This window comes from Elephantulus edwardii, unplaced genomic scaffold (genome assembly GCF_000299155.1).
Source record: "Elephantulus edwardii isolate Elephantulus edwardi_28Jun2011 unplaced genomic scaffold, EleEdw1.0 scaffold00075, whole genome shotgun sequence".
NCBI lineage: Eukaryota > Metazoa > Chordata > Mammalia > Macroscelidea > Macroscelididae > Elephantulus > Elephantulus edwardii.
In genome coordinates, this window is record NW_006399825.1 from 14994768 (window position 1) to 15019309 (window position 24542).

The window sequence follows — 24542 nt, forward strand, 5'->3', positions numbered from 1 at the left end:
CTTCAAGATGGATCTAGAAATTACTTTTTTTACTATAAAGGCAACCCCATTTTCCTTGTCTTTTCATCTTTAGAGTAATATATCATATGGTCATCAGACTCAAAATCTCCCATGCCAGTCCATGTCATCTCTCCAATGCCTAATATGTCAATATTTATGCGTTCCATTTCTTTCTTAACAATTTCTAATTTTCCTTCATTCATGGCTCTCACATTCCAATGTACTGTTCTAAAGTAGGATTTTTAAATCTTTCTATTTTATTTCAGGGGAATAGGTTTGATTACATCCTACCAGCACATTTACTTAATAATCTCTTTAACATAAAAAGCACTTTCGTCAGTTGTAGTGTGATCATAACAAGACTGGTGAAATTGTGAGTACCCTTTGCTCATTTATTTCACAGGAAGGAAGCAAAGGTTTCTTCACCAAAATGGTTGGTTTCCAATTCTGTGCTAGCTTTGTCAGGTAGCTAGGTCTTTCTACCTTCCTCTTTCATCTCTTTTTGCCTTTAACTAAATCTCTTAAACTTTTGAGCCCTATTTTTGTTTGACCAGACACATTTATTTGAACGGTACATTTTTCTTCTTTTCCCTATACCTTTTGATTCCCCCCGCCAAACACTCATTTCATAGTTTCCTTCCCCTCCCTTTCTTACTAGTTACAAGTGAAATGTATTCACTAAAATTCCTTGACTGCATTGGACTTCTAATGCCCTGAGGTAATTTGTATCAAAAATAATAAAAGTTTGACCTCCTTACTTAGCTCATTTTTCAAGTTGCAGTTCAGCCTTGATTTGTATACCTAATTTTCCTTCTACTCTATTACAGATTCCTGAGTTGCAGTCTCTGCACCTCCCCCAAGTTGAAATTTGATAGTCATCATTTTAACTGCTTTTTGTCGTCCACTAAGTTCAGAAGAACTCAATGATCATTCTCTGGTCTTTGTTGTTTGAGATAGAGAGTTCTATGTTTTTGTATGTGTCTTTGTATTTTTAATTTATTAAGAACACTTGCTATATCCACACAATTGTAGTAATCACAGTACTCACAGTGTGTGTTCTAAGATAGTAAGGGGTTTTCCCCCCCTTCTTTAGCACACCTGAGAGTTAAGCATGTCCTGACAGTAGTAATGATTCATAATTGCATTATATTTCCCTATGAACAAAACATATCTTCTTTAGAAAGAAGGCATATCCAAATCTCAATTAGAAATGTGAAATTGGGGAAAAAATGTCACCCTTCCCTGGTGTTTCAATTTGATAGGCACCCCTTTCCAACAACAGAAAAAAGATTTTCATTTTAAGAGATTAATAAATTGAGATTCTTTAAGAACTTCTTCCTTTATACCTCTCCATTTACACAAATGACCTTGATGGTGATGTATATTATTTCTTTAATGGCTGCATTGTGTTTCACTGTGTAATTAAATGTCTCATTTAGGACACCTTTTTCCATAAATTTAATATATTTTGATTAATGTTAATTGTATCCATTACCTGATTTATATCCATGATGATGATGATGATGATATCTTGCTACTCTTAGGTCGACAAATGTTTATCTGTTATTGTGAACTTTAATTCTGTTTTGATTTGTTTCACTAAGTAGAACAGTAACCAATGATGTTCTTTATTTTGGTTATCCAAAATCTCAGTTAAATTTGTGCTTAATTGTTTTTTATTTCTTGGTTTTCTTAGTTTAGATTTTCTTATATAATTGCTATATACAGAGACAGATAAAGTACTCCTACCTTTTCTCATTTTAATGGATTTGGTTTTGTTGAAAGCGATTGAGCTTTAGTTTTTTGTCTATACTAACCATTGCCATCCAGTCGGAACCAACTCATAGCTGACCTTCCAGGAGTTTTGCAGAGGCTTTAAATTGCACAGGAGGACCATACCACATGTTAATTTCTTAATGTTGGTACCATCTTGATGTGGATCCAAGCAAGATTAAATCCTTGACAATCCCAATCCTTTCTCTATCATGATAACAGATGAATGACAAAAGTTTGCTGACCATTTCATTTGTTTCAGTGGACTCTTGTTATATATTCATAGCTTGCTAGGTGGTCTAGGGAACACACTGTACTGCTGAACTAGTTTATAACATTAGAACAAGAATTTGACTATTTTGCTGTAAGCCTTCAGTTTGTCAAAGTGTAGAAAAAAACATTTACAATATTTATAATAGAGCAATACTTCCTGTGAGTCAAATAACTTGAAAAGGATTTTAACATTTCCTACTTACCTGTTTTTAAAAAAGTAAAAAGATCCCAAGCTTTCTTTTTACAAATTAGAGTGTGGTCCATAGATTGCATTTCTATTATAGCAGTTGGATGTGGATTTCCTGAACTGAAGTAACTTGACTACATTAAGTCTTTGTTAGTAAGGGTATTTGTTATGATAATTTCTCCTAATTGTGTCTTTCACACAATATTTTTTTCTTGTTGAAGTTAGCATATTGTAAATGACTCATATTAAACTTGTAACAATGAAATCCATTGGATTTTTAGTTGCCATTACCCAGGGAGGAGCAATACAGCTGGCTAACAATGGTACCGATGGGGTACAGGGCTTGCAGACATTAACGATGACCAATGCAGCTGCCACTCAGCCGGGTACTACCATCCTCCAGTATGCCCAAACCACTGATGGACAGCAGATCTTAGTGCCCAGCAACCAAGTTGTTGTCCAAGGTAAGAGACTTCACAATTCACAGGTGAGGTAAATATTTCAAAAGATTACAATTTTATAAACTCTCAGAAAAAGTAAGTATCATATTGCAAAGCCCTGTTAAAACTTAATTTTTCATTATAGTATTTTTTTCCAAGATTTTTTTTCAGTTATTCCAGTTGGACCTAAATGTCATGGCATAAAAACAACTATTTTCAATTTTATTAAAACATCTATCTTTAGTAAATCCTCTTAGTATTCATGGATAGGCAGGAGGAGTCAGAAAAGCTAGAGTGTAAATAATAACTAGTGAGCTAGTCTGTGACCTTGAACAAGACCTGAACCTCTGGGTCTTGGTTTAGGTGTTGTGTGTCATTTACTCCCCTCCCCCATGTCTCAAATTGCTGATAGAATTTTGAACCTTTAAAATATTTTCTCTCTGCTTTTTATTCAAAAGAAATGTACATTTTTCTGAAATGATCTATTTCCTTTCCACATGAAAAAATATTCTGGAAAATCTTATTGTACAACTATGTAAGTTTGGTCACACATGATTTATTCTCTAGGCAAAAAAAAGCAGTGAAATCTCTGATGAGCTACAGAGATAGATTTAGGGGTTCCCCACGTCAACAAATTCCGGGGATCTATAATAGGAGTTGAACATATTTGTTTTACTCTATATGAATATTTCAAGTATTTTATTTATACCAAAATGAATTTTCAAATTGAGGGAATTCAACATTTTACTTATGTTAAATAATGGACAATTATATCCTTTAACTGCAGATAACAACTTTTCTTAAAACAGCTACTAGTAGGAGTCATAATTTATTTAAGGGGCTCTAAAATATTTACAGAATATATTCTATTAATAAATATTTTGAAGAACAATGTATTTTGCTTATTAATGGGAGTAAAAACCTTTTCACTTTACATGCAGGTACTCAAAAATTGTAAAGCAGGATGTGATTGAATTTGAATTCTGAACGTCAGTTTGAAGATGGTAACATGTTTAGTATATAATAACTTTCCATTCAAATTCCACATTTCAGTTGTTATTAAGTAGTAAATAATTTGGATATCCAGATAAGGATAATTCTATAAAGACAGTGAAATTCTCAGAAATGTTAGGTTTCTTATATAAAGAGGGGAAGATGTTTTTAGAAACAATTTGACAAGCAGTGGTGGGGTTTCTTTTCTGAAATGTTGAATCATTCCATTTAGAAAAATAAAACATCAGTTTATTTAGTCACTATCATTTACATTGAAACTAATATGTTTACAAATACTATAATTGGCATTGAGTGATAACCACCTTTTTTATACTTTCAGTTTGTTTCAGTCAGAAATTTGTAATAGTGACCATAATGCTTTATTTTCTTTTTCATTTTGCTATTTTATGAAATATCATGGTCGTTTTTATGTTGTGGCAAGAGTCTACTTGAAATTTTTTAGTATGAATTTACCAATATCAAAGGAAGACATTGAGGACTATACTCTGTCTAGGAAGGAAGATCATCCAAGCTGTGTCCTACTTACCTTTTAGACTTAAGGTTGGTAAGCATGTTATCAACAGAATGGAACTACTTCCAATGAACACATAGAAGACCTAGTAGATTTAGGTTAAGACCTCATTCATTCAAGTGTCTATACTAATAAATATATTAAAGGGAGAATTATTTCTCCGTAACGACCCAAAGAGTGCTGATTGTTTCAGTATTTTAGCCCAAATAATCTGTTTGTTCCTTTCCCCGCCTTTGAATTGAGTATTTAGGTGGAAAACAAATAAGTAGCTTAACCCCAGTCATAGTGCTTCATTGCCTTACTCGGTGCTCACATTTTTTTTCTTCTTCTTCTTTTTTTCTGGTTCCCAGCTGCCTCTGGAGATGTACAAACATATCAGATCCGCACAGCACCCACTAGCACCATCGCCCCCGGAGTTGTTATGGCGTCCTCCCCAGCACTTCCTACACAGCCTGCTGAAGAAGCGGCACGAAAGAGAGAAGTCCGTCTGATGAAGAACAGGTACACGCACTGCCAACACTCCACTGCTGTAGCTTCATACCCCTTCAAATGGTGCTGGGTAGTTCCCTTTATATGTGATCTTTGTATTGAATTTTTCTCCCTTTAGGCTTTGTTCTAGTAAGTTTGAAAAATTCTTACCTACTAAGATACATTGGCAAGATGGCTACTGGGATTATCAGTTCATCTTTGAGGATAGGGGTTTTTTTTCCCCTTGCACTTTTTCTAGAAGATATTTGATGCACATCCCTGAATATGTCTTCATATGCTTAAAAAGTAAATTATTTAACAAATGAGTTCTTGGCGAGCTCTGGTGGCCTAGTGGCAAGAAGCTGCACTGCAATTCCAGAGGTGAGCAGTTTGAATTCACTAGATGCTCTGCTGGAAATGGAGGGACAATCTCCTCCAGTACCAGTCAGATCTGATTTGATGGTATACACACACACACACACACACACACACACACACACACACAAATAATAAAATAAATAAATAATTTCTTTTTTTGAATAGCATGTGAGAAGATGATGAATTCCATGCATAAATATTAAAAGTATTAAAAGTAAATGTTGCTGGAAATCCAAAGTCTCTGTAAATTTTCATTGAAATTAATAATAAATTTTTAAAAAAATTAAAAAAGTAAAGGTTGTTTAATAATGTTAAATTTATTTGCCATAAAAATAAATATAGATGGCCATTTTGAGTTTCTATACTTCATGATATTGGAATTTAATAAATTAATAATCTTTCTAACTCAAAATTATAATTTAACACCTAAATAGCAAGTCTTTGAAAAGAAAATAATTGTATTCATACCTTGTTACTTACATAATTCTCAAAATAGATGTTGTTAGTCTTTATGAATAAAAAGCCTACAAAGCCATCTATAAAATGTGGTAAATAAAATTTTAAAAGTAAAAATACCTAACTGTAAGTGCTTGTTTGTCATAAAAAAAACCGTATTAAATATGCTAATAACTCCCAAGACATATAGAAGAAAATGAAAACAGAATTATACAAGCATAAAATGTTTGGAATTGGTGAAAATATTCCTCTGCTGTCCATTTTGAGATTTAAGCACTGATAAAGTGGAAGAGGGGTGGCATCCACTTCCTAAACATCTTGTCTCTGGAAACTCTATGAACTTTGATAAAAAGTCAATAGTTAGGGGAGCTCTGGTGGCTTAGTGGCAAGAAGCTGCACTGCAATCCCAGAGATACGCAGTTCAAATCCACCAGATGCTGTGCCGGAGAAGAAGGGGCCATCTCCTCCTATACCAGTCAGATCCGATTTGACGGTACACACACACACACAAACAAAATAATAAAAATTAAAAAAGTCAATAGTTGTAGAGGGGCTTCAGGCCTTTTTTACGTAGGGTCACTATGAGTCATGCTCAACTCGAAGGCAATTAACAACAACAACAACAAAGTGGAAGAAACAGCACTGCCATCTTGAATGCATGCTGTTCTAATCCACCAGTTGCTCCACAGAAGAATGGGCAATCTCCTCCCATGTGATTTATTGCTTCTGAAAAGCTGCTAGAGGGTCAGCTGTGGGTTGGTTCCAACTCTGTGGTACTCAAACACAAAGTGGAAGAAACAGATTGAATTTAGAATATCTGACTTTTAAGTTTAAACTCCCTCTTAGCTATTCTTTGGGAGAACATAGTAAACTTAGCTACATCTTCAATGTTTCCTTTGTGAAATTGGATGTCACCATCACTATGGAGATCTTGTGGCCTAGTGGTATGGAACTGCACTGCTAACCTGAAGTCATTTGGTTCAAAGAAAGATGGGCATCCTCCTCCCATACAGTTTACTGCCTCTGAACACCCACTAGATAGTCAGCTATGGATTGGTTCCGACTCAACAGTATATAACCCACTTGAAGGGTTATTCTGAGGGTCTGATTTCAGATAATTCTGATACCTCTCTGTGACTGTTGCTGAGTACTGTAGAGTCAGAACTGACCCATAGCTGACCCTTTGGCGGGTTTTCAGAGGCAGTTAATTGCACGGGAGGAGACTGCCCATCTTTCTCCTGTAGAGCAGCTAGTGGCGTCAAACCACGTGACTTTGGGGTTGCAGCACAGCTTCTTGCCACAAGGACACCAGAGCTGGCTCATAGCTGAGCTTCCAGCAGATTTTCTGAAACTGTAAACCACACGAGAGGCAGGGTGCCCATCCTTCCCTTGAGGAGGAACTTGTGGATTTGAATCACCTGCCTTTACATTGGCAGCTTGCTCACTAGGACACCACTGATCTACTATAACTGTTGTTAGGTGCCATCGAGTCAACTGGAACACATAGCAACCCAAAGAACAGTGACTCTGAACCTTGAACTATTCTGTGCCAGCCGTCATCTCTGATCTCCTTGAGCCCATTGTGTCAGTGGCTGTGTCAGTCCACCTTGTTGAGGTTCTTAGTCTCACTGACCCTCCATCTTTCCAAGCATGATGTCTCTTTCCAAAGACTGGTGCCTCCTGACAACATGCCTACAGTATGTAAGGTGAAGCTTTGCCATCCTCACCTCTAAGGAGCACCTGCTCTTGTGGAAGTCCGTGGGATATTGAGTACTCTTCTCCAATACCACAGCTCAAAGGCATTGATTTTTTTTTTTTGCTTTCACCCTTAGCCATTTTACAGCTTTCAGACATATAACAAATAATTGGCAAGTCTGTGGTTTTAGTCAGGTATGCCATTGTCTTAAAATGACATCCTTCTTATTTAGCAGGTTGGAGGGGTCCTTGACAGCACATTTCCTCAGTGCAACTGTCACTAGTACTGTTGAAATGTTTGTGGTTTTTTTAATACAGTTGTATGTTTAAGCTCAAAACAATTTTGAGGTTTTTAGCTCTTTATTCCTAAAATCTTTTTAGATAGCACAGTGGGCTAGTAAATTACATGTTGGCCTTGAGATGTGGTAGGTTTTTTTCCTGAGCTCTTGGAAAAGAGTTGGAAACAAATGGAAGGGCTTTTATGATTCAAAGCAACTCACTGATGACCAATATGGTAAAAATTGAAACGCACCTGAATTTTTAAAATATGGCTTTGCCACAATTGATTATCAGAATGGGGGCAGTTTCTAACTACAGCCCTGGACTTAGAGACTCTGAAGAGGCACAGTGAGCCCTTTCAGGAGCCTGGTGCAGACTAGAATACTGCCAGAACTAGGATGAACAGGACACAAAGTAGCATGTCAGCCATCGTATTTGAGCTGAACACCATTATTATCATCTCTGCTGTTAAAGAAATGTCATTATTTTGCAAGTGTTTAAGTTATAATACTAAATAAGTATAATAGCTGCAGTCATATCAAAATGTAATTATAAATTAGAAAGAGAACTGTACATTTATAATCTTTTTTTTAATAATCTTTTTTAAATATGCATGAAGCAGATAGCCTGCTAGACTCAGTATTGTAGTTATATAACTTAGAGTCAGAATCAACCCATAGTTGACCCTCCAGCAGGTTTTCAGAGGAAGCTAATCAGAAGGCAGAGGAGATTGCCCATCCTTCTCCCATGGAGCAGTGGTGGCCTTGAACCATGTGCCTTCAGGGTTGCAGCACAGCTTCTTGCCAATAGGCCACCAGAGCCTCTTACTAGACTCACTACACACACTTAAATACTTTCGCTTGGGTGGATTACAGAGCGGAGTTTAGGGCTGTTGTACATAGGGTCGCTATGAGTCGCAGGTGACTCGACGGCACATAACAACAACAACATCCTGTAACATGGAAGATTCCCACTAACTATAAGAATTCCCTTTTCCCCTTCATTAGCATATCTCTGCTGCTTCTACTATCTCAGTTTTTATACCCAACATTTTGGTGACAACACACACTCATAGGACTGTCCAAAGGTCCATACTCCTTCTCCGTAGGCTAGCTCAATATTCCTATCTCATTACTTTTTATTTCTGAAATATTTGCTACTTCCAGTAGCTCATTTCTCAAAACCCTTCTCCTTTTGTGTATTTACTTGCAAGTCTGTCCCTTTTAATTTTTCCTTGAAACACACACCATATCTATGTATTTTAGCCACCATCTGTCTACTAATAACTTACTATTTCTATATATTCTGGCTTTTCCCTTTTTCTGGTGTAACCGTTTAGTAAGGCCCAGTAACTAATTTAGAGGAACTGCGATAGCTTGTCCTTTCCTTACGTCCAGTAGGCAACATCATGATAGATGATGGAGAAAGGATGTAAGTTGTCAGCGATATCATCTTACAGTTCTTTGGCACCAATAGTCAGGAGATTAGGAGACATATTTCTTTGGTTAAGTCCACAATCAAGGATCTCTCCAAAATACTGACAAGCAGTGATGTCAGTTTGAAGACTAAGGTGTGCTTGATTCGGGCCACAGGCGTCAAGCACTTACTATGTATTTGAGAAATGGGCAGTGAATAAGGATGACAGAAGGAAAATTGATACCTTTGAACTGTGGTGTTGGAGAAGAGTATTCAGTAAAATATCCCATAGACTGCCAAAAGAACAAACAAGATATTTCGTGGAAAAGGTACAGCCAGTGTGCTCCTTGGAGGCAAGGATTGGTGACGGTTTATCTCTCATACTTTGGACATGCTACCTAGGAGAAAGGGATATCATGCTTGGAAAGGTGGAGCATCAACAAAACCTACGTCAAGATGGATTGACATGGTGACTGCAGGAAGGGGCTCAAATGTATCAAAAGATGGTTGAGGATGCCATAGGATAGGACAGGATTCAGAGGTATTGTTCATAGGGTCGCTATGAGTCATGCCTCAGCTCACTCACACCTAACAACAGTAGTAATGGTGGATTAGTGGGTAACCACCAACCCAAAGACAGGTGATTTGAATCCACTAGCTGCTCTGCATGAGAAAGATGGGCAGGCCTTGTGCAATTTACAGCCTTGGAAAACCTCTAGAGGCTCAGCTATGAATTGGTTCCAACTCAACAATTAAAAAAATATATTCTTTTGTAAATTAGTTCAGAGAAAAATTAGAATGTCCCTCTGAATGTTATACTTTTGAAGAAATTGGTAGTGCTTAGAGCTGTTGCCAGAGCATGTTTACATTCTACTGAAATTTCCAGAATGTGTGGTCTCTGACTGTGCCTTCCAGATTGGAGTACGTGGTGGATGCAGGCTGGAGGTGCAGCACCACATGCTTAACAGAGAATGGTTCTCAACAACATTTTGTTTAAAGATTTGAGAGAAAAACATTTTTTTAAAATTTTAAGGTAAAATAAGAAGGTGCTTTAAAATCCAGAATAGCAGTGATTGATTTTAGCTGTGCCCTCAGAATTCCCTGCGACTTGTTCTAGTTTCTTCTACCAGTGTGGCTTCTTCAGTAGAGAAGTTAGACACAATATCGTCCTGAATATGTTTCAGTGTGTCAACCATTTTGAACCAAACTTTGTCAGGGTAAGGGTCTGATTCAGCACTATGTTTATAGTGTCCTCTATTGAAAAATGAAGCCAGTAGGTAAATGTTCGAAAAGGAAATACAGGTAGATTTTATACTCATCTGTGTTACTACAATAAAAAACCAACATAAACTATCTTGAAACAACAAAAATTCTTCTGGTTGTGTTACCCGTTTTTCTTCTCCGTGATACTACTAGTGAAAACACGCACATAATGTGGACTATTGAAAGTTTAAGAGAGGAAGGAAAGTTTAAGAGAAGCACAGAGAGGCAAAGAATGCATTTAGTAAATACAGGAGGAGCCTGTTGAAGCACATATTTGAAAGAACATTTTTCTCAGAATTTGTCTTTCAGATCATTTTCAGAATTTATATGCCATCTGTATTAGTTCTTGGAATCATAAAATCCTGTTTCTATATTGAAAGATTTGAGAGGTCAATTTAATATCCACGCTTACTCCTCAGATGAATCGGTTCAAAGTATCCTTTTATTCTCTTCTTTTCTTAAGAATACTTAGATGTTTTTTCAGAAGCTTTAAGGGACACCTCAAGCCTAAAATAGCTTGGAAATTTGTCCTTATTTGAATTTTTCATTCATTTCAAAATAAAGTAATACATTTAGTATGATGCTTTATATGACATACCAGTTTGCTCTCCCTGCCTTTATATTCTCCTAAATACAAAGTAAAACTGTTCCTTGTTTCGGCTCATCTTCTTTAATAGAGAAGGCGGGCGGGGGTGGGGGTGGGGTGGGCGGAGATGAACAGTTCCTGAGTAGGAAGAGACTCTGGAGCTCCTCCGCTGCTTAGTGCCTGTGCAGAGCACTTGAGTGCAAGTTTTCTGATCCCTCAGTTGGGATCTCACAGTCCGTTTGAATCCAGATATGCTTATTATAAACTTTGGTTAACTTGGCATCATTTGTAAATTCTGTAAAATGCTGTTACTTGAAATATATTTGTGTTTTCCACTAAAAATGTCCATCATATTAAATCTAGAGCATGCTACATAGAAACCCTCTCTAAAAAGAGTTTCATTTCCTTAGCCCACTTTTTCACAAATTTTTTTTTATAAAGGATCCTATCAGTTTAACTTTGGATATTCACCATATAGATACAGTGTGGATCTGGACACTCACAGGCTGTAAATTTGTACAACTGATGGGGTTGTATAAGTTCATATTTGAAAGAAATACTCTCATTAATAATTTTTTTTTTTATTTTGAAATACTTAGGCATCCTTTTTCTGTCATCGTTGGACTTCTCGTTAGCCTTCGTTACACTATTGTGTGACGGAGAAGAGAAAGCAGGGAAATAAGGATTCCTCAACCTTGGCTAAAATTGGGTTTTTAAATGTACATATGTCTTAGACACTTTTCTCTGTTGTTGAAATGTGTCAAACTTGGAGCATCCAGTTGGACCTCAAATTCATTGCTTTCTGTCATCTAACCTTTGGATCCTCATTTCCCTCTTGGCTTCACAGTATCTCTTGGTTTATCACATAATGGAGTGTTCAGCTTTTTAACCTATTTCCAAAGAAACTTCCTCTAGTTGTAGAGAGATGATGAAGTGAGACACAGTGTCCCATTTTTTTTTCTCCTGAGTGATAATAAACATCATATGCAAATTTATTTCAGTTTTCATTCCAAAAATTAGTTGATTTTTAAGGAGATGCTACTTTTATATGAATTTGGGTTTGAAAACCTTAGTAAAATTGTATTATATGACCATTTCCATTACCTAGAAATAATAGCTAGTACAAATAAAATGCAAGCTACTATTTCAGGTGCTTTTCATATATTGATTTCTCAGAAATCTTGTAAAGTAGGTAGTATTGTTCTTTCCATGTGAATTGTCAAGAAGCTACAGTTGAGTAATTTTGTCATGGCCACATTATTGGTAATGGGTGATCAGAAAGCCAGAACCACTGCTGTTGACTTGATTCTGACTCTTAAAATTGGGAATCTTACTGAAAATAGTACTCAAATGCTACATGACTCTGCTCCTGTTCTAAATGAGTGATGGTAAAATACTACCTTTTTAAAATAACACAGCATATAAAACAACAAACTCAGACCCTTTTTCTTTGAACTTTCATGTTCATTCAACAAAAAGTACCTTCTCTATGCCAGGCCCTATGCCTGGTTCAGGTATAGCTCTTAGACTAAAGAAGGGCTACCTTGCTGAAAAGTCCCTTTTTAAACAATAATGTTTAGGGGTTTTTAAAAAATGTCTTTCTATTAATTAAGACTTGATGCAACACATACCACAAGTGGTTGATCCTATGACGTGATCACTACTATCCTGGGCCACCTTCATCATCTCTGATATACTTGAGCCATTGTTACAGTCACTTTGTCAGTCCGTCTCATTTTGGGGCGCCCTCTCTTTGGCTGACCCTCCACCTTTACAAAGAAAATGTCCTTTTCCCAGGGAGCCCTGTGGCCTAGTGGCAAGAAGCTGCACTGCAATCCCAAAGGTACATGGTTCGAATCGACCAGATGCTCTGCTGGAGAAGAAGGGGCAATCTCCTCCTGTACCAGTTAGATCCCATTTGACAGATATAATAATGTTGTTGTTGTTGTTATGTGCCGTCAAGTTGCTTGCGACTCATAGCGACCCTGTGTACAACAGCCCTAAACCCTTCTCTATCCTGTGCCAATCTCACTGCCTCTGACACACCCATCCCGATTACCCCAGTCACTGAATCAGGCCACCTCATAGAGGGTCTTCCCCTCTTGCACTGTCCCTCCACCCTCCCAAGCATGATGTTCCTCTCCAAGGACCTGTCCCTCCTTACAACAAGTCCAAAGTATGTCAGGCGAATCCTTGCCTCCAAGGAGCAGCCTGGTTTAACCCTGTCCAGAATGAATCTTTTCTTGGCAGTCCATGGTACATTCAATACCCTTCTCCAGCACCACAGCTCAAAGGCATCAATTCTCCCTCTATCCTCCCTAGTCATTGTCCAACTTTCTGATGCATAACAAGTGATTGCAAAGACCATAGCCTGTATCAGACGCACCTTAGTCTCCAGAGAGACACCGTTGTTCTTCAGTACCCTGGAGAGGTCCCTAATAACAGACTTTCCCATTGCAATACATTTTTTTTATTTCCTGGCTACTGGTGCCAAGAGTGTTGACCATGGAACCAAGCAGACTAAAATTATGAACAATCTCAATCTCTTCACTATTCAACCTGATGCTGCCAGTTGGTCCAGTGGTGAGAATCTTTGTCTTCTTGACATTGAACCTCAGTCCATACTGAAGGCTGCAGTCCTTGACCCTCTCCAGCAAGCATTTCAGGTCCTCCTCAGTTTCATCAAGCAGGGTTTTGTCATCTGCGTAACACAGATTGTTGATATGTCCTATCTCCATACCTTTTTAACCTGTATGCAGAACCAGTTATCCGAGAGGCTGGGCTCTATGAGGAGAATTGTGGCATCAGGATTGGTGGAGGATATAAGAATAATATATAAAAATAATAATTTTTTAAAAAAAGATGTCCCGGCAAGAAGCTGCACTGCAATCCCAGAGTTACGTGGTTTGAATCCACCAGGTGCTCTGCTGGAGAAGGAGGGACAGTCTCCTCCTGTACCAGTCAGATCTGATTTTACAGTACACACACACACAAAAATAATAAAATTTTAAAAAAAAGTAAAAAATAAAAGATGTCCCTTTCCAAGGACTCCCTTCCTAGCGACCAAAATAAGTGAGACAACATTTCACCATCCTTGCAACCAAAGATCACTCTGGCTATACTTTTCCCAAGACCAATTTATTTATTCTTTTGATAGTCCATAGGATATTCAGTACTCTTCTTTAACACCACAACTCAAAAGCCATTGAAGATTCTTCTGTCATCCTTAGTCATTAATTGTCCAGCTTTCAGGTGCATAGCAAGTAATTAAAAAGACTGTCATTTGCATCAGGTGCACCTTAGTCTTTAAACTGACTTCACTGCTCCTTAACACCTTGGAGAAGTCCTTGATAGCATATATCCCTAATGATACATGCCGTTTGATTTACTGACTGCTAGTACACTCTATGTGGATCCAAGCAAAATGAAATTGTTGACAACTCCAGTCTTTTGTTCTCTGTCATGATGTTTTCTATTAACCCAGTGGTGAGGATTTTTGTCTTCTGGAGGTTGAGATGTAATCCATATAGAAAGCTGTAGTCTTTGATCTTCAGTGTTTCAAGTCTTCACTCTCAGCAAACAGGGTTTTTGCATCCACATAATGCAGGATGTTGATGCGTCTTCTGTGACCCTGATGGCTCACTCCTCTTCATTAAGTCCAGCTTCTCAAATAGATTGACTAGGTATGGAGAAAGGATACAACCCTGATGCACATCATTCTTAATTTGAAAACATGTAGAGTTCTCCTGTGTGGTTTGCACAGCAGCCTCTTGGTTGTGGTAGACATTTTGCATAAACACAGTTAAGTGTTCTGGGATGCCCATTCTTCTCATTGTTAGCCATAATTTGTTAAGATCCACACAGTCAAATGCTTTTGCATAATCAATAGAACAAAAATAGACATCCCTCTGGTATTCTCTGCTTTCAGTCAAGATCTATTTGACATCATTAGTATATCCTTGGTGCCATGGTTTCTTCTAAATCCAGCCTGAATTTCTGGCAAATCTCTGTCAGTGTACTTTTCTAGCTTTTTAAATAATCTTTACAAGATTTTACTTGCATGCAATAATAATGATACTGTTCAATAGTTTCCACATTCTGTTGGAGTACATGTTTTTGGGAATGGTAAAAAATAGGGATCTTTTCTAGTTAGCTAGGCAAGTAACTGTCCTCTAAATTTCTTCACACAGCCTGGTGAGCATGCCAAGGGCTGCATCCATTTATTGAAACATATCAATTGATACTCCACTGATTCCTGGGACCATGTTTTTGGCTAATGCCTTTACTGCAGCTTGAACTTCTTTCTTCATTACCATTGGTTCCTGATTATATGCTACTTTCTGAAATGGTTATGTGTCTACCTTTTTTTTTTTTTTTAAGTTACTTGGTGTATTCCTTTCATCATCTTTTGCGGCTTCCTAAATAATCAAGATTTTACCTATGACATCCGTTAGTATTGCTATTCAAGGCTTGAATTTGTTTTTCAGTTCTTTCAGCTTGAGAAATACTGAGCAAGTCCTTCCCTTTTTTGTTTTCTCACTCCAGCTCTTTGCACATTTCATTATATACTTTGCCTTGTCACCTTGAATTGCTCTTTGAAATCTTTTTATCTCTTTTACATTAGTAATCTTCCCTTCTTAATATTCAAATTTCTCCCTTATAGTGACCTTTTGCTTTCCTCATGGATGATATCCTCTCCATCTGGTCTTCAATCATTATTAGTGTTCACTGCCTATTCATGAAATGATCTAATTCAATTGGGATAGGTTGAAGAATATATTTTTGTTCTTGTGAACTTAATTTTTCTTCAGCTTCAGTTTGAACTTGCACATAAGTAATTGATGGGACTGTTCTATAGTCAGTCCTTGGCCTAGCTTTGACCACTGGTATTGAGCTTTTCCCATGATTCTTCCCACAGATATAGTCAATCTGGTTCCTTTGCAGTCTGTCAGATGAAGTCCATGTGTATAGTCTGTGCTTGTGTTGTTTAAAAAGATATTTGCAATGAATGTTATGTACCATTGAGTGGGAATTGACCTAGAGCTTAAATCCTATGGGTTTTCAGAGGCAGTAAATCACAGGGAAGGAGATTTGAACTGCATGTCTGTGGGTCGGCAGTGCATTACCATTCAACCACAAAAATGCCTTTGCAATGAACAGGTGGCTTTGCATAGCACATTTCTTAGTTCTTGATTTTGAACTTTGAAGTTCAGAGTTCAGACGTCTATGATCCTTCTTGGTGGCTGCCCCTCTTGCTCCATTATAAGTCTCACATTGTGTCTGTCTGCTATAATATAGGGGCATCTCTGTGACGAATCTATTTTTGTAACTGTAGTAGTTAGGAAATAACCTATCATGCTGTGAGCTCCTTAACTTTAGATTGCTTAATGGAAAGGCTTTATGTTCATTACGTTACATCCACGGTGGTGGTGGTGGTTGTGTGCCATCAAGTTGGCACTGACCCATAGCTGACACTTCTGAAGGTTTTCAGAGACAGTAAATCGCACAAGAGGAGATTGTCTATCTTTCAAGTTTCAATAATTATGATACAGAACATTTTAATAAACGGGGTGGGTAATGTTTTAAATCATATTAGGGCAATTTCCAAGCATTCTTTTAGTATTTCAGATGCTTAATATGTAAAAATGTTTGTTGCTTTGAGAGAAATTTTCTTTTAAAAAAATAAATTGGACAGAACGTTTTAGTAATCATTTTGTCTGTCCTTTTTCGTAGGGAAGCAGCACGAGAGTGTCGTAGAAAGAAGAAAGAATACGTGAAGTGTTTAGAAAACAGAGTGGCAGTGCTTGAAAACCAAAACAAGACACTGATTGAGGAGCTCAAAGCACTTAAGGACCTTTACTGCCACAAATCTGATTAATTTGGGATTTATTTTCACCATTTCAGGTGGAAAAAGGACTTGGTTTGGCCACAACCAGAAAGACAAAAAGAAACATTTTATTTTCTAAACATTTCTTTTTTTTCTATGCGCAAAACTGCCTGAAAGCAACTACAGAATTTTATTCGTTTGTGCTTTTTTGCATTAAACTGTGAATGTTTCAACACCTGCCTCTTCTTCTCCCCTCAAGAAATCTTCAGCACCAGGCATCATGAAGGAACTCCAGCTTTTCAACCTCCACCTCTGCCGCAAGAAGTAACAATTTGTTTACTTACCAGTTTATGGGAGGAAATGAGGAAAAAGAAAACTTTAAAAATTATTTCAAGGTTTGTGCTGAGCTCCTTGGTAAGCCTGAGGGGCAGTCATGCAGCCTGTTGAGGTGAAGTGCTGCGTGGGCCACAGGCATAAAGGAAGTAAGGTGCAGTGAAGAAGTGTTGATTGCCAATTGACATGTTTTCACATTTTCGTTGTGAATTATGTACAATTATTAAGAAATAGACCCTCCTAAATTTTTATAAGGGTTTTGAAGAAATTGGGAATGAATTTGGAGTGCTTTCTGTATACAAATGTACTTGATTCTGACTGAAAACTTGTCCTTGGTCTTTAAAAATATACTGTACCAACTACAGCTCTTCCATGGGTCAGTTGTTGCTTCTTAATTCTGTATGTGTTCAACACTTTGAATACATTAAAAGAAGTGACCAACTGAACGTACCAGCATGATTATTTTAATTTTTAATTAAATCAGAAGACACAGAAGAACAAAGCTTTTTTGTTTTAGTTAGTACTAAATTCCTAATAAAAAGATGCTCATTATTAAGCCAATCCCTTGAATAATATAATAAGGTTTTTAAATAAACTATTTTTTTATCCTCATCTTCAAAAATAATTTATATTGTCACTCATTTAAAAGACATTTTAATTATAATTTTTTCCTTTGCACTTGCTTTGTACCCCACCACCAGGAAAGCCTTCCGGTTGTTAAATAAAGCCAAGTAATATATTTTGTTTATGAAATGTTATGGATTATAGAAAAGGCCTGATTTTAAATCGTTCCCACATTAGCATTAGCATAATACCTCAAGTGAATTTTTTTAAGTGAAAAATGTTATATGGAGTTCTAAAAAGTACAGTGTTATTTATATATGCAGGAGGAAAGACATTTTCTCTGGACATATTTAATGACTTCTGTACTGCAACATTTGGGTTGTCATTCACATTAAACTTTGTTTTTCTCTAAACAGTGTAGTTATGCTTCAGCTTTCCAATATAACCTTGTCAGGGCTACCTGTTTTAACTCTTCTTTGTAGCATACATTGTTTCCAGTACTATGATTATTACTCATTCACTAAGCCTGGTGAAGTCTAAAAGTTATGCTTTATAAGAAAAATATGAAGGTATACTTACAATATTGGAGACTAGCATAAGGGTTAATAAAAATCGCAATTTAGAAGAAAATTCTTTTCAGAGTCAAGAAATATGGAAAAGTAATGTTTCATATTGAGTTCTAGGCTTAAAGTGTAAAAATTTGTTACCATGTTAAGAGAATATGAAGATAAAAGTATTATTGAGTCCATTTGTAAAGTTAAGATTTTATTTATAAACTTACTCTTGTTTGTAACAAACGATTGTCTTTTTCCAAGGGTGAACAAAGTTTTATGAAAGAGCATCATTCTAAGAATTAAGTGAAAAGAAGGCTTTTAAATTAAGACTGTAAAGTTCGATGTGTATCCTGCTGAGCAAATGGGGAGAGATACAGCATAAAACTTATTTGTTTACCAGCACAGATCTCAAGTGAAGTCACAAATGTTTGCAAACTAGCATCTTCTCTTACTGAATCAAAATGTCTAATGGAACATTTTTAATGCCATGAGCTTTACAAATGAAAATGGCTTGGTATTTAGCAAGATTTATTCTCTATCCTAAAGTGGTGTGTATGTTTTTTAAAAATGAGGTCTTATATTTAATTAGATATTAAGTAACTGGGCCTCTTAATCCCTGTTAAATCAAAGTCATCACCTTCCCGGTGGACTGGTTAGATTTTAAGGACCTGGTCCTTTCTCTCTTGAGGATGATCGCACTGGTTTGAACTCAATTAATAATGAGGTGAGAAACACATTTTGTTGCTAAACCTGTTTTCAACCCTTGAATAGACTTGAAGATTTCAGTTTATACAAATAGAAGTCAAGTAACTTTTGTGCAGACTTTTTTTAAAAGATAATTGGGAAAAGGTGTTTGTTTTTTAAGCATGTAAGTTTGAGAAGCTTTATTAAGAAAATGACATTAAAAAGGAAAAAAAAAATCTTTTAGCCAAGAAGATATGTGGCCATGTTACCGGTAATAAATGTTTTTCTCTTCATATTGGCCAAAAGGGAATGAAAATGTCATCATAGGAATCTGTACATATGCTACTGATTTGCTCTAGAATATAGCAAGTTTGGTATCGCTCACTTTACAAATATAGAGCCATTTGGCACTTTTATCTATAGGACAGAATAATGAATAAAAAATGAAGTTGGGAGGGGTTTATTTTTGATATATTACTCTTGTGTTTTCAAGCTTTGATAGTGTTTAACTGAAAAGTGATTTAGAAAGGGCTAGATCCAATGTGTTCATATTATTAAAAAGTTGCTATCAGATACATTTTAAGTTTTCCAAACTCAAGTACCAAGTTGGCAACCATAATATTGTCATAGGTGCTCTTTCATTTAGATATTCTTGGGGAAAATGACATTTGTATAATGTATGTGTACATATATATATATATTTACACAGTATATAACCTGGAGCTCTGAGAGCTCAGAAGTCAGGAATGCTGAGTATTATAGTATATTGAGGTCAGATGAAATTTTACACTTTTTGTGTGTTCTATCGCATCCCTTTTGGTAGTTTCTTGGACTGCATTACTCCAGCACTCATGATTGATCTTGTAGTTCTCTTCCAAGTATTTTTATTTTTATTATTGTTTTCTTTCTTTGGCTTGATACTTTAAAATACATTACTAGTCACTTGAAAGCTTCCCCCAAAAGTATTTGGTTGTTATGCTTTGTCTCTGGCAGCTATAACAGTGGTGAGAACATTTTGAAGATAGCTTTTAAAAGGAACCACTGATTTCCAAAAACCATCCTGGGGGAGGAATTTTGGTGTTTAATTTGAGCAGGGATTGTGTCAGAAAATTAATTTTGGTGATAGGTCGGCATTAGTGCTAGTATCTGAAAGCACAATACCAGTCAGACAGCCTGTCCGATCAGAAGGCATGGGGGTGGTTATCTCTGTCTCTCAAGCCTCGTCCCTTTGGTCACTTTTGACAGTTTGGGATGATAGGTGGAATCATACAAAGGCTTAGGAAGGAACAAGTTTGTTGAAACCAGGATGCTTAATTTACTTACTTGATTGCTTCTTTTTTTTATGTCTTTAGAATCCTGTGTTCAGCTACAGTTAACTATTAGAATAAATCAGGCTCTCTTTTATTTTGCAGATCAGATGCCTGCTTTATTTTGCAGGAGTAAGTAAGGTTAATATTTTAAAGCTATAATTTCAAGTTAAGATGAGTTTTAGAAACAGTGGTTACACACCCTTTTATTTTCAACAGGCTTTATTTTGATTGCCTTTATAACCTTAAAATCTATTGGTGTATTGTTTCCCATTGACCTAATACAAAAGTTATATATTTATTTGGGTTATTTTTCATTATATTCTTTGTAAATGCTTGGTGTAACTTGCACTTTTAAAAATGACCCAGTTTGGGTCTTAGCAACTTGAGATTCCCTCACCAGTTAATTGTTACCTGACTGTGTCTTTCTCCTTTCTTCAAATCATGTAACTTTTTAAAGGAAACTTCATTGATTAAAATATTTAAGCACGTAAAGGCTAGCATTAGAAGTAGTTTTTAAACGTAGGATCTTAAATTAGACTTAATGAAAAGATTCACTTTAACCCTATTTCATTTTCATCATGGATAAAGATAGAAAAGTAATTCAAATGAATTCTTTCCAATTTTAAATGAACGTTCAGTTCTTTTCCCAACCTGAACACTGTCCATCTGACTCCACATGTTGCATGCTGACCAGAAGGCCGCCGATCTCCAGCAGTAATAATACATGAGCTGCTGTGGAGGCGAAAGGTGGGTAGGGTCTTGTTGAGATTTACAGCCTCAAACTCAGTAACTGTTTATTCGAACTGACTTGATGGCAGTGAATTTGAGCTTTGCTTTTAAAAGAAAAAAGAATTGGAAACCTAAACTAGTCCTAGCCACACAGTGGTTAGATACTTGGCTACTCACAAAAAGGTCAGTGGTTCAAACTCAACAACATCTGCTCATGAGGAAAAGATGTGGTAGTTTACTCCTATAAAGATTTCCAGTTTTAGAAACTGAGGTGGTTCTACTCTGTCCCTGTAGGGTCCCTATGAGTTAGAATCAACTTGGTGGCAACAAGCTTGTTACTATTGTTTTTAGTAGTATACCAGAATGACCATGCTTTTTCCAAAATAGTGAAATAGCGCTTAAAGCAGTTAATTGTCATCATGGAGACCACATGTAATAAGCATTGGATTAATTTTTTTTTCCATTTTAAATTGGCCTTGTTGACATCAAAGAAGTGCCGCCTACGTTGAACCGATTTCAGATGAAGGGGGCAGTGGGCTTAGTAGCCGGTAGGTGGAGAGTTGTGGGGCATGTGTTCACTTGGTTGGACAAAGCACAACTAGAACTTCTCACTGGGTGGCTTGGATCAATCTCAAGTACTGTTAGTGTTGCTAGTGCTGACTTTGAAAAATGGACTTCAGAGTGACCGTATGTACTAGGGAACAGGTTTCCTTAAGTTTCTCGACTCATTGGCTAGGAGAGGCACTAATTCTTGAGGGGTTTGAACATATCATGAAGCCGAGCCAGTATGGAAGAATTTCAAACAAATCAAACAGGGTGCTGAAGTTCCAGCTGTCTCATCTGCTTATGATACGTTCTTGTTGATCAGTGAATGTAGCTTAAGCCTTTGTATGGGCCCTCGGGGCGGATGAACTTTTAAGAGGGACCAGATAATGTTTGAATGGAGGGATTATATTTCAGGTGTTTTAGCTTGAAATTTATTTTTTAAAAAAAAAAGAAAAAATAATAAAAAAATTCTAAAGAAAGCCTGTGAAGCAAGTTGTTATTATAAACAGGCTGAGTTGTTTACCACAGAGAGTAAAATTGAGACCTATCTGCATTCTGGGACTGTGGTGTGGGTCCTAGCTGGGGTGGAACATTACATTTTGAATTATTCTCACCAGCAGGTAAAAGAATGAACAATCCTCAGGAAATGTCTTTGAAAAGGTAGAACAGTAAGAAATCCAAATTTTACCTACTTTATACAGACATTTAATACTTACAGCAAAAGCTTAGGCATTTCCAGGTTTCTGTCCAGCTGAGGACTGTCACAGAGATGAGAGAGCAAAATCTCCGACAGTTTAAAAATTGAGAGGCAAGGAGGAAAATCCCTGAAGTTAACGATCTAGGTTAGTTGGCCAGATGAAATTATTGTGTTTCAAAGGTTTTACATGTTTTTACCCAGTTGCCACTCCAATTTGCATATGTAGTAAAATTATTTATATTAAAAGTGGGAAATAATCTGTCAACTTTTTTTTTGTGCTACAGATTTATTAAAGGTGACAAAGAAGAGTGCTAGGCAGCAGTTCTCCACGTAAAGTCCCTGACTGTCCCTGACTGATCTGTCCACATGCCAGTTGTCATCCCCCCCCAAAAGGAATTCTTTCTAACCCAGATGTATCACTTAAAGCTTTTTAGAAACAAAATAATCAGGGACGTTTCTAGAGAGAAAAGTCTTCATTTTGGGGGTTTTTCCTTGAGGACTGGGGTAAAGAATACCTCTCACCAAAACTATCAGCACAAAACAGGGTATTGATTTTTAACTCTGATATTTCTATTGGAGTTGAATAATAAATAATTATCATAAGGGAAATACATTTCTAATAAAATTCCCTACATTCTAGAAACATCCCTGTTTTAATTTTTTATCTAAATCTTTTTGTGCTTTATCTGTGTAAAGAAAAAAATGTACTGAGTTTAAAGGCATTTTATTAACACTATGTACATATTAGCTGCTTTGTGTTCAGAATGGTAGCAATTGCTTTGTATATTAAAGTGATCCTTGTGAATTTGTGAAATATTGTCATAAAGTGCTTTTTTTCTTACTGTAATCTTTGTGGTATCAACTGTCGTAATGCCCTTTTTACACAAACATTTATGTGCAGTCACATAAACATGCTTTTAAAAACTTCTAAGTCTCTTTTTTGGGGATGGGATCTTTGTATTCTTATTTCAGCAGTGTTATGCCAGAAAATAGTGATCACAAGTAAAGTTGCAGAGCAACAGAAAACTAATTCAAGAAGCAAGAACATATCTTCAATTACTTCTCTCTCTTCTGCTACTCAGTTTTTAATACAAGAATCTCTCCTGACCCCTCTACGGAGGTTGAATAGCACTTATTTGAGGATTTGGTGATGTTACTGCCTTATTTAGGCAACTGAAAGAGGCATATGGTCGGCTGTGTTTCATGTCAAATGTCTAGTTTTACTGGAAGAGCACGTAAGGATAGACATTGTCTCCAGTACCCTTGCAGGTATAAAATCTTTAGTATAAAATGGATGAGATGTTGCTAATCTCTGTTGAAGGTATAAGAATAAATGATTCTTACACTGATCCAACTTCTGGAAATAAGCATTTGCATTTATTAAGTGATATTTTTTTTTCTGTCATGGTGTATTTAAACTAGTTGTACTTGTCCTACTGAAAGAGTTGGATTAATTTTATCTTCTCCTTTCTACAAAGAGTGACCACACAATTTAGAAATAAGTGTTTGCTTGGATCCACAACCAATACCCTTAGAACCAGCAGTCAAGAGAAGTATTGCATTGGGCAAATCTGCTGCCAGAGACGTGTTTAAACTACCAAGGAGTAATGATGTCAGTTTGATGCTAAGGTGTGCGTGAGTTAAGCCATGGTCTTTTCCTTCACGTTATGCATCTGAGAGCTGGGCAGTGACTACGGATGACAGAATTGATGCCCTTGAGCTGTGACTATAGAAGAGTACTGAAAATTCCTACATCCTGGAGAAAGTGCAGCCAGAATGCTCCTTGGAGGCAAAGATGAAAGCTTCATCTCACATACTTTGGACCTATTGTTTGGAGAGAGCTAGTACTTGGAAAGATAGAGGGACAGCAAAAGAAAAGGCCCTCAATGAGATGAGTTGGCCGGGTGACCACAGCAGTTGGCTCAAGTGTCAGAGATGAGGATGCAGCAGGATTCAGGTCTGTTGTCCACAGGGTTGCTATGAGTCGCACTTGACTCCACAGCATTGAACAACAATGTAAAAGGAGATGTTGTAATTACATGGAGAAAATTGGTGAAACCAGGATTGTTCGGAGCAAACCGGGATCACATACTTACGAGTCAGGTTCGGAGGCTAAGACCTGCCCTTGAACATCTCGCCTGCTGCTGTTTTTACCTCACACTGAGGGCTCATCAATACCTTTGCCACTGCATGCTCACTTCACAAATATTTTTATTATTAGTTGCTTTCTAAAACATTGCAGGTGTCCTTGTTAACAAATTCAAACTTAAGTTTTGATGCAGTTTGCTGAGCCTATTTTTTAAGGGAGTTGGTGGATTAAAGAAAGGAAATGCAAAACCCTGTTACATGGTTCCACTGCAGTCGAAGAACAAAGGAGATTTTATTTGTTTCTCAGTCGTTTACACCAGGAAGGCAGTTAAAATCGGTTTCCCTCCTCCCTTAGTAAATAATATAGACAGTCTGCATTCAAGAGATCCACAACTTGAAATGCAATAGTGGAAAAGTTTTACCATCTTTGCTTTCAAAGTTGAAGGGTTTGGATCATCTAATTTTTTTTTT

The 24542-nt window shown here is 36.8% G+C and overlaps 1 protein-coding gene across 3 annotated transcripts in view; it reads left to right on the forward strand.

Annotated features, from left to right (window-relative positions):
* Positions 1-18009, forward strand: part of CREB1 (cAMP responsive element binding protein 1) — a 99866-nt gene extending 81857 nt beyond the window's left edge. The window contains exons 6-8 of one of the 3 annotated variants that reach the window (XM_006889125.1): positions 2515-2697; positions 4549-4699; positions 16473-18009. In XM_006889125.1, coding sequence (XP_006889187.1) covers positions 2515-2697; positions 4549-4699; positions 16473-16617 — 479 coding nt within the window. In that variant the 3' untranslated portion in view covers positions 16618-18009. Of the gene's footprint in view, positions 1-2514; positions 2698-2935; positions 2970-4548; positions 4700-16472 lie in introns of those variants that run through there. The other 2 variants (XM_006889124.1, XM_006889126.1) reach the window with 2 other exon arrangements.
* The last annotated feature ends 6533 nt before the right edge of the window (positions 18010-24542 follow it).